This window comes from Falco punctatus (genome assembly GCF_963210335.1).
Source record: "Falco punctatus genome assembly, chromosome: 19".
NCBI classification, from domain to species: Eukaryota; Metazoa; Chordata; class Aves; order Falconiformes; family Falconidae; genus Falco; species Falco punctatus.
The window spans coordinates 6248229-6262116 of NC_137599.1; the positions used below are offsets into that span (position 1 = coordinate 6248229).

The following is a 13888-nucleotide window of genomic DNA, read 5'->3' on the forward strand; positions in this document are numbered from 1 at the left end:
CCATTGCCCATACCAGCGCTGTCCCCACTGAGCCATGCTGGTGACAGGGGAACCTAGACCCCAGCATCAGATCCCCGATGTCTGTGGAGGGCCCCCCGCAGCCCCCCTCAGCCCCAAGCCCTCTGTGGGGTGGCTCTGGGGATGGTCCCTCTGCACTGGCTGGGGACATCCCCAGCACCGTAGGGTGCTGGCACACCGGGCACAGCCCGGATGAACCAGCTTTCGGCATCCCCAGAGGTGTCCCCACACCCCCCTTCCCATGGCCAGCTCCATGTGGGGCCAACCTCGCACCTTGCACCCATCGGTGTTTCCCCAAATCCCGCCACGGGCTGCACCTGCCGCCTCCCCATCCCCATCCCATGCCCCTGGCAGGCCAGCAGCGGGTGCAGCCGGACCCCCAGGCACCCTGGTATGGGGCCTGCATGACTGGGCTGGTTGCAAAGGATTGAGGGGTGCTGCCAGCCCCCCGTCCCCCAGCGCTTGGGGTTGGGGTTGGAGGCTGCGTGCAAACCGCCCCGGAGCCGGCAGGCGGGCAGACACGCTGGAGACACGGGGGTTATTAGGGGGAGGCTGGCAGCAGGAGCAGGGAGGCGGCAGGCTGGGAGAGGAGGAAACTGAGCGGCGTTGCCTGGAGTGAGAAGCACGGCATGAGCTGGCGCTGGCTTAGTGGGGTTTTTGTTGGTTGGTTGGTGTTGGTTTTTTTTTTTAATTTGGGGGGGAGGGAAAAAAGAAAGAAAGAAAGAAAGAAAGACAGAAGATTACATATCCGCAGATTATATAAATGCTGGGTTCATCACTGCCTGCGGACAGGCACTAATCCTGCTCCTCTCCAACACTGCCTGCGAGTCGGGCTCTGCTGGCAGCCTGTGCCACCAGTCCTGACGCTGTGGGGATGGGCACTGGGGAAGACATTGTGCTCATGTAGCCTCCTGCCCCACTCTTCTGTCCCAGCCATGGAGCATGTCCTGGAGACTGCGTGGGGCTGGGGGTGCCCAGGGGCTGCAGCACCCACAGCCTGCGGGGTAGGCTGGGTGCCGGAGAGCCGCAGCCAGTGCAGAAGCCCTTTGCACCTGCCCGAGGAGCTGCAGCAGAGCCAGGCAGGGCTGTGCACTGCCTTCCCCCTGTTCCTCTTCCCTCAGCCCCATCTCCAACAGCCTGGGGCAGGGGGTTTACCACCAGCATCACCTGCAGCTCTTCCAGCCCAGACCTGGCCAAGACCCTTAGAGCTCCCCAAAAGGGGCTGCAGGACCCGGCCATCCCTCCCCAGGGTGGATCCTCCTGCCAGTGGCTGATGACCCAGCATGCTCCTGACACAGCAGAATGGGGTCTGAGAGCCAGATGCAGGACACCCCCCCAGGGTGGGGACATCACCCCATATCTCATAGCATCCTTTTCCCAGCCTTGCACAGGAATAAAATAGTCATCCTTCATCATCCCAGTTACCCCCCGCCGGCACCGGGGGTGGAGGATAGCACAGGACAGTACTGAGACAGGGATGCTGGGGACACCCAGCCCCTCAGAGGGGATTTGGCTGGTGTTTACAGGCACGATGAGGGCTCAGATGTGGTTTCCAGTCCCTGTGGGCCCCAGGCATAGGGCAGCAGCACCAGGCATCCCACTGGAGTCCCCGCACAGCTCTGCCCCGCACGCACAAGCCCCGGCGCGCAGCCCTCCCAGTGCGGCACACGTCTCCTGCCCCGTTGCAACACGCTGTTTCCAGCCACTTGCGTCATGCTGCTGCCAGCACAAAGCACGGGGGCAGCTCCTGCCCACGGCCCAGCCTAGCATCCAGCATGTCCTCATCCCCTCGCCAGCTCTTGGCTAACCCGGCGTGCGGCAGCTGGAGCCAAGGAGCAATGCCGGGCGGCCACAGCATTGCCACCAGCCGGGGCTCCGTCACTGTTGTCAGTGCCAGAAAATAAGACAAAGTGGCCTCAGGGACTTCTCTGCTCCCTGTGTGACCCGGTCCTCTTCCCATCCGAGCTGGGTGTGGGAAGGGGACACAAAGTCCCCTCCACTGCCCAAACCTGCCCTGGCAGTTTGAGGGGGGCTGGCTGGATTTCCAGCCTGTGCAGTTGGAGGGAAGGGGGACCCATACAAGGCCAGGGACATCCCCATCGCCCAGTGGGATTTCTCCCATCCAGTGGGTTAAAACCCTACCAGACCAGGATGTCTGGGGGCTCTTGGCCTTTTTCTGAGTGTCCCCAGCCTGGGATGCTCTTGGCTGACGGCAAAGAGCCAAGACCAGCTTCAGTGATGCTGTGAGGCAGCGCCGCCCCTCTCCTGGGGCACAGAGGGAAGTGGGCTCACCACCCAGTTCAGCTGCAGAGGGAAGGGCAGAACAGCCCCCAACCCCCCTCCTCAGGGCACATGACCTTGTCCCTGTCCCCAGCCCCATCCCACAGGAGCATCCCGAGCAGGACCCGAGTGCAGGTGGGTGGCAGTGGGAGCCAGGCTCCCCTGGGTGCCTGAGAGATGGGCTGGAGCAGGAATTTCCCTGCACCCAAGGGTGCCCTAACTGGGATCTGCTCCCAGGCGTCAGGGCAGGAGGGTCGGCCATGGCTCTCCCATGCATGCGGCTGGGTGCAGAGGGCAGCCAGGGGCGAAGGCAGCTCCCCTGCGGGCTTCAGGCCCCAGCCACCATCCTGGCCGCACTGCGAGTGCTGGGTGGGCCGGATCCCGGCCCCAGGAGCCGAGGGCTGCTGCCTCCCTCCTGCTGCAAGATGGGACCTGTGGACGGCTCTGGCTGCAGGTCCTTGGCAGCACATCTGTCGGGAAAGCTGAGCTGGTGCCATGGCCTCTGCCTCCTGCTTCCCTCATCCCATCAGATCCTTTCCTTCCCAGGCCCACCACAGAACCGAGCCCCCTCCAACCCCTCTGCCAGCTCTGCAGGATGTCACCCCAAACGCACAGGGCTGGGATGGTGCTCAGCACCCAGCTCCTCGATGGCAGCACCCCAAGCCATCCAAGAGCCCTTTGCATCTGGGACCACACCATGTTTCAGCCCCTTCCCATGACTGGAGTGTAATTCTTGGAGGAAAGCTGCCTCTTCCAGCCCAAAGCCCCTGTCCAGGGTAAATCCCACCCATGAGGAGCTGGGCTTTCCCCAGTCTCTGGATGAGAAATTCTCCTTTCCTCTGACATCGTTTCAAAGCAAACCCATCCACCTCCCTAAAGGCTTGGTGGGGAGGATGGGCTCCATCACCTGGGGAAAATAAAGCCAGCCTTGCCCTACACAGACCCCTGCTTCTGCTGGACTTGCCCCACTTGGGACATCATCCACCCATGCAGGGGACACCATCCACCCATGCAGGGGACACCATGCACCATGTCTTGGCCCTGGACTGCAGCCAGTCCCGGCCAGTGTCCCCTGGGATGCTGAGCCAGCCCGTGGGCTCCACATCCTTCATGTGCCATTGCTGCAATGTGCCTGTGGTCATTGTGGGACACAGCCAGGGACAACCATGTCTGCACCCCGGTGGCATCGCCGCCAGCACCCCAATCCTCTCAGCTGAGGGAATCACACCCGCTGCCGGCTGGCAGGGTGGCAGGGGCTCATGTCCAGCCCTGCGGCTGCCGGCAGGGACCTGGGGCGCCCCACACACTCCAGCCCTGGGGCATGCCAGTCCCACACCGGGTGCCAGAGCTCCAGCCCTGCCCATCTCCCACCTATGGATCGCTTGCTCAAACACCCAACTCCACAGGTGGGAGCCAAGTGCTCAGAAAAACTGTCCTCGTGTGCTGCCAAAGGTGCAAAGCAGAGCTGCACACAGCATCATTGGCATCATGGCATTGCTCCCTTGCGGGCTGGGGTGGGAAATGTGGTCCCTGGGGCAGGAAGAGACCCTTGGAATGGGGGAAATTTAAGGTGGGAATATCTGGAGTGGACATCATGGCATGTTTGTGCAATGGAGCAAACCTTGGTACGGACCTGTTGCACCAGCAAATCTCTGCTGGGGAGAGCCCCAGCGTGGGTGACAAACACTGAGTAGTATTGGGAAAAGTGGGAAATAACAGTACTGTATTTTCTATCTGGGTTCTGGCCTCTGAAAAGCACAAAGGGAAAGGTTACCCACTGTCAAACCTGCAGCAGAAAAACATCCCCTGCTCCCCGAATGCCCTCTCTCCCTGGGCCAGGTATTCACAGGGGCTGCTGGAGACACGGCGCTTGACTCACTCTGGGTTCCTCAGCCTGCCCTGCACCCTCTGCCCTCTCTCTCCTGCCCCTATTAATGGAGACATCTTCAACAGCTCCAAATTGCCCATAATTACCCTGAGGAGGCGGCGAGAAGCCCCTCACCAAGGGGCCCGGGTCCACAATTACCATAATTGTACCTCCATTTCAGGGGAGCGATCATATGTCTGTGAACAGCAGCAGGTCCCACACAGATGTTTTGCGGGGCGGGGGGACGACGACACAGCCCCAGCCCCCTGCTCCAGTGCCCCCATCCCTGCAGGGCTCTTTTACTATGGGCTTTTGGAGATGGGAGCCTCCAAGGACTGGGGCTGAAGCATCTCCACCAAACCGGGCCAGACACCCACAAAGGGAGCCGCAGGCATGAAGAAGCAGTCTTTACAAGTATACAGCCTATTTATAAAGGGGGGGGGGGGCACATAAAATAACGGACGGTATTTATAAATAAAGCCAGGCCAGGGGGTTCTGGGGACTCTCCAGCCCCCCAGCCCCTCTTGGGGCCCCTCCTTGCCCAGTGTCCATGAACAGACGGACCCGGGGCTGTGGCTGCAGGCCAAGTCCTGTCCTGCTGGGATGGGCACACCAGGGCATTGTGCCAGAGCTGTCTCACTTCGGATCATGATGGAGCAGGTGATCCTCAGGTTCCTGAAGACCGTGGTCGCCTTCCTCCTTCTCCTCTTCCTCCTTCTCCATTTGCTGGGGTCCCCCAGGGCTTCGCTGGGCTCCCCAGTCCCTTGGGGGGCAGCGGCAGAGCATCCCCCCTTCACTGGCCCTCCTGGAGCTGGTGGGTGCTGGAGCCGTGGCAGCATCACATCATGGGGGCCCGGGGGATGGCGTCCTGCGGGTGCGGCTGGTACCAGGCTCCGAAGCTGTTGATGTAGCTGCTGGAGGCCAGGGGGGCCCCTTTGCCCGGCACGGGGATGTCCCAGAGTGGGGGGATGTTGGGGGAGCGGGGGGAGAGGGAGGTGGCAGTGTGGAGGTGCTCCCCATCGGGCACGCTCGAGCCCTGCTTCATGATCTTCTTGTACTTGGAGCGCTTGTTCTGGAACCAGATCTTGACCTGTGAGAGAGAGAGGGGTGAGTGGGGAGGATGGGGCCAATGCCCCCCCTAAACATGCAGCATCAATAATTACAGGCCCCTCTGGGGTCCCCATCTCCCCCATCTACACCTGCCCTCTCCAGGGGGCACAGTTGATTCGCCGTGGGGGTCTATGAGATAAGTCGGGCTCTGAGCCAACCCCCTTACAAGCCAGCAGAGACTCCACCAAGGGCAGCTGGAGGAGAAAGTGGGAAGAGGCAGAGAGAGTCCAGACGAATGTGCAGTAAAGGGAGAGCAAGCCAGAAGTCCCCAGCTGTGCACATCCCCATGTGTCCCCATGTCCCCCCCTCGCCCTGGGCCGCGGCCCCCCCAGCCCAGCCGGGGGCCAGGGTGTGGCACTGGGGCCGCCGCAGCACTGAGGTGGTGGCCCCGCTCATTCCTCCCCGTGGTCCCCCCCGCGCTGCAGGCAGGTTCCCACTTGTCTCCTCTTCCCCGGCTTTATGAGCTCGCTTCGCCCCTGGCTCTGGGCTGCACCGCTGCCGCCTGCCTGTCTCTCCCCATCGCCTTCAAAAACCCACTCGCCCCATCCCGCGGCCCAGGGCCGCCCAGCGCCGGGCACGGCCGGGCCGGCAGCCAGGCTCCAGGGCTGGGAAAGTCCCGGTGCCGCTGGGAGGTGCGAGCAGGGGCGCCCCAAACCCGAGCCCCGGGGGCCCACCGGCGCCAGCTCCCCTGCTGCGGCACGGCACGGCTCGGCACAGGTCCAGTTGCACCCTGGCGTCGTGACGCAGCCTGAATCCAGAGTCACTCCTGGAGCAGCGATGGGCATGAGCCCCCGCCATGGCGCATCGCCAGGGCCGTGACCGGCCCCTCGCCCCTCCCCAGGGCCATACCTGGGTCTGGGTGAGCCCCAGCTGGGCCGCCAGCTCAGCCCGTTCCGGCAGCGCCAGGTACTGGGTCTGCTGGAAGCGCTGGTTGAGGGCTTGCAGCTGCAGGCTGGAGTAGATGGTGCGTGGCTTGCGCAGCTTCTTCCCCTTGCTGTTGATGCGCAGCTCCCCGTTGGCGATGGCCAGGGGCTTCTCATGCTCTTGGGGTGGGAGAGGAACAGAGAGTTAAACCAAAATGCTGGGAGGTTAAAAACCAAAGCAACAAACCCAAAGCATCCCACCCTGGCCCTGAGGGCTGCAGCGGGTTTTGCTTTTTGGAGATTAGGTTGGGAGGGGAGGGGGAATAAGTAGTGGGGGACCTGCTTGTGCTTTGCTGGTTCGTTTAAGCCTCAGGTAAAGCAAAGGGGAAACAGGAGGAGGGAGGGAGGGAGGGAGGGGATTGTTCATTCAAAATCACTATTCAAGTCCAAAACCAGGCAGGCCACAGGCCCCTCCGCTGTGCACCCAACTGAGGGGGCCAGGCAGGGCCCCACAGGGCAGTGGAGGGTACAACGGGACAGACTCCCCTGCCCCTGCGCAGCCACTTGCTGTGAAGTGTGTGCCCCCATCCTGGACCACCTCCTCCCTACTCCGTGCCTTTGAGCATCCCTGGGTCCTTCTGGGAACATGTGGCTTGTGTGGGGCAGAAAACTGCCGGGGCTCAGAGATGCCAAGGTGGTCCCAGCTCAGGGGCACATGGCTGATGTGGGCAAGTGCAGGACGCGGTGGCAGATGTGCCTGCGCACCCACGTACAGGGTCTGCTCTGGCCACAGCCACGGCTCTCCAGAGCTGATGAGGGAGCCAAAAGGGCCCGGCAGCTCAGCCAGGTTCGGGACCCCTCTATGGGGCAGCCTGGGGGCTGCTTCTCTCTGGGGTAGCTCAGACTGTGGTTCCTGCATCAGCTTTTGGGGAAAACAGTGGGGAAAGGGGATGGAATGGGGCAGGTAGCTGAGATCAGAGCGTATTGGCAGTGGGGCAGAGGGAAGAGTCTGCCTGGCCCAGGGAGGGCGCAGGGGGCAGGATGTGGGCAGGTGGGGGTCCCGCGGGGCAGGACATGAGGCAGCTGGGGGTCTCGCGGGGCAGGACATTGGGCAGCTGGGGGCAGGTGGGGATCCTGCAGGGCAGGACATGGGGCAGCCGGGGGCAGGCGAGGGTCCTGCAGGGCAGGACATGGGCAGGTGGGGGTCCCGCGGGGTGGGACGTGGGTACCCGGGGTAGGCGGGGGTCCCGCAGGGCAGGACACGGGTAGCAGGGGTTCTGATGCTCCCCATCCTCGGGGTTTCTTGCAGCCACGCAGCCACCCATCTGCAGAGGGTCCGGCGGCTCCGGGCGCTCCGGGAGCGGGGGCACATCGCCCCCGACGCCGCGGGTCCCCTCGGGGACCTCCCTACCGGCCGAGACCTGCACCGCCGCTTCCCCTGACGGGGCGGCGCAGCCCCAAAGTGCTTCCGATGGCTCCGTCCCGATAAATCCCGGTCGCTTCCCACTGGGTGGGTGCCCAGGGATGGGTGTGCAGCGCCGAGCACCCTGCGACCCCCTTACCTGCGTCCTGCAGCCTGGCGCCGTGGGCCAGCCCGGCCGGGGGATGCTGGGCGCCGGGGGACGGGTAGGGCAGGTACGGACCGCCGTGGGGCGGCGGGGGGGCACCGCTGGTGTAGGGGTAGGGCCCGGGCCGGCCGTAGGAGGCGAAGGGCGGCGGGTCGTGCTGGGGGTGGCTGGCAGGGTGGAGGCCGTGCAGCGGGTAGTGCGGCGGCGAGGGGTGGCTGAGCTCGAGGAAAGCGGCTTTGGAGGGGTCGGGCCCCAGCAGACTCTCGGCCACGGAGCTCATGGTCATGGTGGGCCGGGCCGGGCCGGGCCGGGGCGGGCAGCCCCCGCAGCCCGCAGTGCCGCGCCGAGCCCCGCCGCCCCCCGACGGGCTCCGAGCTGCGGCTCCGCGGCCCCGCGCCCCGGGCATCCCCTGCCCGCCCCGCCCCGCCCCGCCGAGCCCCGCCCGCGGTGACGTCACGCCCCGGGGCACCCCCCCCCCCCCCACCCCCCCCGATTGCCCCCCCACCCCCGGGGCAGCCCCCCCTGTGTGCGTGTGCCCCTCATCCCGGAGTTACACCCCCCTGCCTCCCCGTGTGTGTGCCCCTGCCTGGCGCAAAGCACCCACTCCCCGGGGGGGCACCGTGACCTCTGTGTCCCGGCTGAGTGTTGCCGGCAGTGGGGCCGGACCCACCTGCCCGTGCAGGGTCACCTGTGTTGGGGGGTAACCCCTTCCCAGGGCCCCCTCCATCATGGGCACGGGGGGGGGCTGTGATCCCCCATGCACAAGGCCCCGGGATGCATGCCCTTGGGGGGGGCACGGGGCAGCCCTGGGTGCCCAGGGGACAGACCCGGGGCAGGGGGAGCTGATCCCGTTCACACTCAGCTCCCCTGTGCGGGGCCGGGGGGTGCACCAGGGGTGGGAGGAGGATGGACACGGGAGGGCATGCGGGGCGTCGAGGCATCCCCCATCCCTGTGCTCATGGTGCCGGGGGGGCACCCAGGGTGCCGGCGGGGTGGGAGCCCCACAGCCACCCTGCCGGCGCCCGCCCCAGCAGACGGGAGGCCCCTTCCCCGGCGTCGGCAGCACCCGGTCCCCATGGGGCCCCGCTCCCGGCAGCAGGCGCCAACCTGCCCGGCCGCTCCCTCCCGCTGCCCCGGGGAGCCCTGACCCCGGAGGGGTGCGTGGGGCCCGCAGGAGCCCCGTAGCCTCCGCCCCAGCCGCCAGCCAAGTCAAAACCAGGGGCAACCCCCCCCGCCGTGGCCGGGGGATGCTGTCACCACGTTTGGGGACAGCCAGCCGCGGGCCCGGATGGCGCTGGCAGGGTGGCTTTGCACCTCCTGCAAGCCCAGGTCTCACACCGAGCCCTGGATGGGGTACCTGGCCCCAGCTGCACCGTGGTGATGGCTCTGGGGACACTGGGGTGATGGAGCAGGGAAGGGAGCCGGGTGGCCCGTGCTGAGCTGAGCCGAGGCGAGCACTGGCCACAGGGTCTCGGCTTCCACCCTTTGTGGGGTTTGCCCGGGAGAAGCAGCCCTGAGGGAGCAGTGACAGGCGGCTGGGGATGCTGGCAGGGAGGGTCCCCTGTCCCCACCCTCCCATTAGACCATCTTCAAAACATGTTTCCATCTGGCCATCATGCTGGGTCTGAGTCACTCTGGGCTGGGGCCAGGAGCTCTGATATAAATAGCCAAGCTCCTGGCTAACCCCAGGACACACTGGGACCTTGTCCTGCCCCAGACTCCTGATACAACAACCCTTCCTCTGACTCGCCTCCAACCCTCCGTAGCTGATGGCTTCTGCCCTCTCTCCCCATTCCAACCTCCCTAAACCTTTGCTCATGACACTGTAGGGATCATTCCTGGCACAGCCAGACTCACAGACTGGTTCCTTGGTGCTGGGCGCAGGCTCTGGGGTCCCCACATCCCTCCATCCCAGTGTGGAGCTGGGCAAAACACCAGTGTCCCTGGGACTGTCTTCAGGGATGACATGGGCTCAAAATCCCATGTGAGCCCAAAATCTGGGTGTGGGGAGAAGCTGTCCTGCCACCTCTGCCCGGGCCACCAAACTCCAGGGGCTAATGTGGAAAATCCCCCAACCCCATCCAGGCAAACGCGGGGGCGAAGCAGCAAATAAAAAGAGGCACAATTTAAAAATCCAGATGTTCTCCAGCCCTGCGCGGGCTGGCCGAGGAGTCCCCAGGGAGCCCGGCTTTGCCAGCACCAAGGGCAAAGCGTGGCCGCTGTGAGTATCAAAGGAAACTTCCACTGATCTGCTTTTATCCCGGCTCCTCACTTTCCCTGCCGGGGTGACTCAGCTCTCACCGGCTCGGGGGACGGGTGCTGGCTTGCCAGGATGAGCTACTGGTGGCTCCGCTCCCTCTGGTGCTTCTTGCCCCAGCACTGAGGGTGGGAGGGAGATGCTGAGGCTGGGGGCTGCATCTTCCCTACCACAGAGGCTGCCTGTGGTGGCAGGAGGGGCTCCCAGGGCTGGATCGAGGGGGTTCCAATGCTGAGGGGACCTGGGAACCCTTTCCAGCCCCCTGTGCTCTCCCACTTCTCTGCCATGTGGTGGACATAGTAAATACCCATAGTTAAATATAAGTACCCCAAAGTGTCCACCATGTAGCAGAGGAGCCAGGGTCCCTGTGCCGGCTACTGGTGGAAGGACAGTGTCTCCATGGGTGTTTGGGGGCAGTATTTGGCTTCTGGCAGGAGGAGGAGGATCCTCATGGTCAAATCCCCTCCTGGGATGAGGTGTGGCACAGCTCTGTTTCATTGGTGATGCCAAGGAGGGATTCCACCCACTGTGCCTGGGGGCTGGAGAGTGGATCCCCTCACTTAGGGATCTCCAAAGAGGTTCCACACTATGGGATAGCCCAAAGCAAGCAACAAGGCAGAAGTGATACCAGAGGAGAGGCAGCCCATCTCCTCTTCCCTCTCCTCCTCCTTCTCCTTCTCCTCCTCCTCCTCTTCCTCCTCCTCCTCCTCTTCCTCCTCCTCCTCCTCTTCCTCCTCCTCCTCCTTCCTGACTCCATACCAGCCTCACACAGGTGGAGTTTTGGGTTAGGGGTCTGAAGGTGTCAATCTCAGCATCCTTGAGCCCCATCCTATGCCAAGGGGATGTCCCATCTCCGAGCCCACCGGGGCATGCGCAGGGACAGCTCTACCTGCTCCGCGTTCCCTTGGGAGATGGGGTAAGAGACTGGCACCAGACCTCCAGGCTGTAAAGAACTCCCAGCTCCCAGCCACGGCTCCCCTGGGGCTGGTTCCCAGCCTTGAGCTTTGGCAGCTCAAGGGCAGGAGCTGTGCCACCCAGGCACCTGCTTGGGGATGAGCACAGGGTGCACGCCCGGGGTCAGGTCCCAGCCCTCCTCTTTTGTGTCGGCTGGGCTGACAGGGACAGGACATGCTCTTTTAGCAGGGCTTGGGGGTTGAGGGGTAACCCGCTGCCAAAATAAATACATCAAGTCAACTTGTATTAAATTAAAAAAATAAATCAAGGCCATGCTTGGAGCCAATTCGAAGTCTTGGTCTTGGGGCTGGAAGGTGCTGACACATGCCGAGACCCACGCGGTGGCAGGGAGTGTGCCGGGCGCTGCCAGCTGGGACGTGCGGGAGCTGCTGTTCACCCGCCCGGTGATGCTCGTGCGGTGGCGGTGGGCACTCGGGATGCAAAGCCAAGGTGATGGAGGCTCCAGTTTTTTAACTGCCAGCTTGCCAGCACCAGCTGCCGAGGCTGATGAAAGCAGGAAGGATTAAAGGGGTGCAGGGAAGGGTGTGGGGGGGCAGGAAAGCATGTGCCAGGTAACAAACCTACAAGATCCTCCGAGATAAAGGGAGATCCCAACAGCTGTAATTACACGCTGGAGATAGAGCGGCGCGGGGAAAGCCTGAAGCCAAGTACAGGAATTCTGGGTTAATGGCAGCCCAAGGAGAAGTTAATAACAAGCCGAACAAAGTGGGAGCAGACAGCCTGGCGTCTGCCCTCCCACACGCCACCGCTGCCACACTAACGAACAACCGCCCTATCTCCAGCCCGTCAGTAATCCCGGGGGAGCACGGGGAGAAGGGGTGCCAGCACGAGCTGGGCTCCTCTGCACCGCGAGCTGTGGTGCTGGCTCCTCTGGATTTTTGGGCTGGTTGGCAGGAGTGAAAGCCATCCTGGGGGAAGCGAGGGGATGGGGGGCTGCTTGGGAGCAGGCTCTAGGAGGGGGCTAGAGATCCCCCTGAGAAAATAATAGTTCAGGGGAAAGGCTATGCTCCGTGATGCCCTCCTTTCCCAGGGCCCGATCCTGCTTCATAGGGGAGCACCAATACGAGTGGGAGCAGGATTTATCCCCTGGATGGTGTCAGACACCCCCGAAGCATCCAGGACCTGTTCTCCCATGCAATGAATCACAGAATGAGCGAGGTGAGATGGGAGCTACTGATGGGAAGGTGACCTGAAGGCACAGAGGTGGCCCAGAGGACACATGCACCCAGCAGGTGACAGTGACGTGGCCGTCACCAGAGGGTCTCAGACCTGGCTTTGACAGGGAGGTTTCAGAGGGACACAAGGGAACAGAAAATTCACATTATTATTTTTTTCCCTCTTTACCTTTGCAGAGCTCCAGCATCTTCAGAGGGATTTGAAAGGGGTTTTCTGCAAAAAGATACTCACAAAAGGCTTGCCCCAGATGTGCAGCCTCAGCACCCAGCTGGGCTGGGTGAGACCCAGCTCCCTGGCCTGGGCTCAGGGGATTTTCTTGATTTCCAGCACCCAGAGGCTCTGCAGGGCTGTGGGTCAGCCTGGTGCCATCAAAGGCACTGGCCCAGGTCGTGTAAATCAGCATTTGCCAGCAACACGGCTGCGGTCAAAGCCACTGCATCAGCCAGGATTTGTGCCCTGCTTCATCGGCAGTTTGAGTTGAGATGAAACCATAGAGATGTTAAAAATTGTTAAAACAAGTAATCATCCCCCCTCACCCCCTGCTTCATCCCCCCCTCAATAAAGCAAATATTTTGGTTTAGGACTTCTGGTCTGGGTTTGATTTTCTTGGGGACTGTCGGCTGGAAATCAAAGGAATAAAAGGACCCTGATATAAATCAGCAGCGATCCACGGGGTGGGGGGGGGTGGGGGGGTGGGGGGGGGGCATATAGTCCCACTGATTTACATCACTTCAGCTGTTGGCCCCTACTGAGACAGATGAACGAGGGAGCAAAGGTGGGGGGCAAGTTCCCCTGCATGGCATCTTGTTTGGAGAACAGCAAAACCAGCACTGGCTTTGCTACCCCCTAAATGCACAGAGGCTCAACATTTACACCAGCATCACCAGCTACTCCTGACCGGCACCACTGATGGCCAAACCCAAGAGGGTCTCTCCCCATACCTGCTGTTCTTTGGTGAGTTCATTAAGTGCCTGGGATTAATTGCAGGAACAATTTTCTGCTGTCTAAATTCCCCATGTCACTGTTCCTCCCCTTGTGCCCTGGCGTGTGAAGCCAGTTTGGGGGATAATTATGCCCCATCTGGAAACCTTTGGGGAAGGTGTGAACCTGCTAGGCAGAAATATGACATATTTAATCAATTATTCCATTCATTAGCCTCAGCCTCAATGCCTTGCCCTGCCAATTTGACAAGAGCACCAGTTAAAGAGGCTTTTTAACCCTCATTCGCTTCCCATCACCCTTAACTCAGAGAGCTGGAGAGCACCAAACTGGGAACGGGCTGAACCTCGTCCTGCTGGGATGGTGACACGCCACAGCCCAGAGCCCTTTGCCTTCCCCTCAGCCGTCACTAGTGAAGCTTTGCCCCAGCCAGCGAGGAGGCTGACTCTGCAAAAGCATCTCTGCTGATGCAAACACAGAAAGTCCTTTGGGGTGCTCCAAAAAGTCTTAAAACCCAGTTACATTTCCCTTCTGTCCCTTCACATGAAACTCTCTCGCCAGGACTACGGTTGTGGATTGGTACCAGGATGAAATTCCACTTGTCCTTTGCTGCAGTGGTGCAGAATTGCCTCTTTCTGGGTAGAGCAGATAAAAAGGATAACTTGAATTTATTGTGTTGTAAGCAGAGCAGTTAAATAATGGGAAATACTGGTTTGGATTTATTTATTTTTTTTTTTTTTAGATAACTTGAATTTATTGGGCATTTAAATACGAACAATATTGGTTCTGATTTTTTTTTCTTTAGGTAACTGTTTGGAGGTTGATTTTCCCCTAA

General features: G+C 61.8%; 1 protein-coding gene across 2 annotated transcripts; it reads right to left on the minus strand.

Annotated features, from left to right (window-relative positions):
• Positions 1 to 3297: 3297 nt before the first annotated feature.
• DLX4 (distal-less homeobox 4) lies at positions 3298 to 9133 on the minus strand. 2 transcript variants are annotated; one of them, XM_080369786.1, is made up of 3 exons: positions 7701 to 9133; positions 6125 to 6318; positions 3298 to 5255 (listed from the first exon to the last, which is right to left on the minus strand). In XM_080369786.1, the coding sequence occupies exons 1-3, from the start codon at positions 8110 to 8112 to the stop codon at positions 5004 to 5006; spliced, it is 858 nt and encodes a 285-aa protein (XP_080225912.1). In that variant the 5' UTR covers positions 8113 to 9133; the 3' UTR covers positions 3298 to 5003. The 2 variants fall into 2 exon arrangements, with proteins under 2 accessions (XP_080225912.1, XP_080225911.1); XM_080369785.1 differs by having other exon boundaries at positions 5164 to 6318.
• Between the last annotated feature and the right edge of the window lie 4755 nt (positions 9134 to 13888).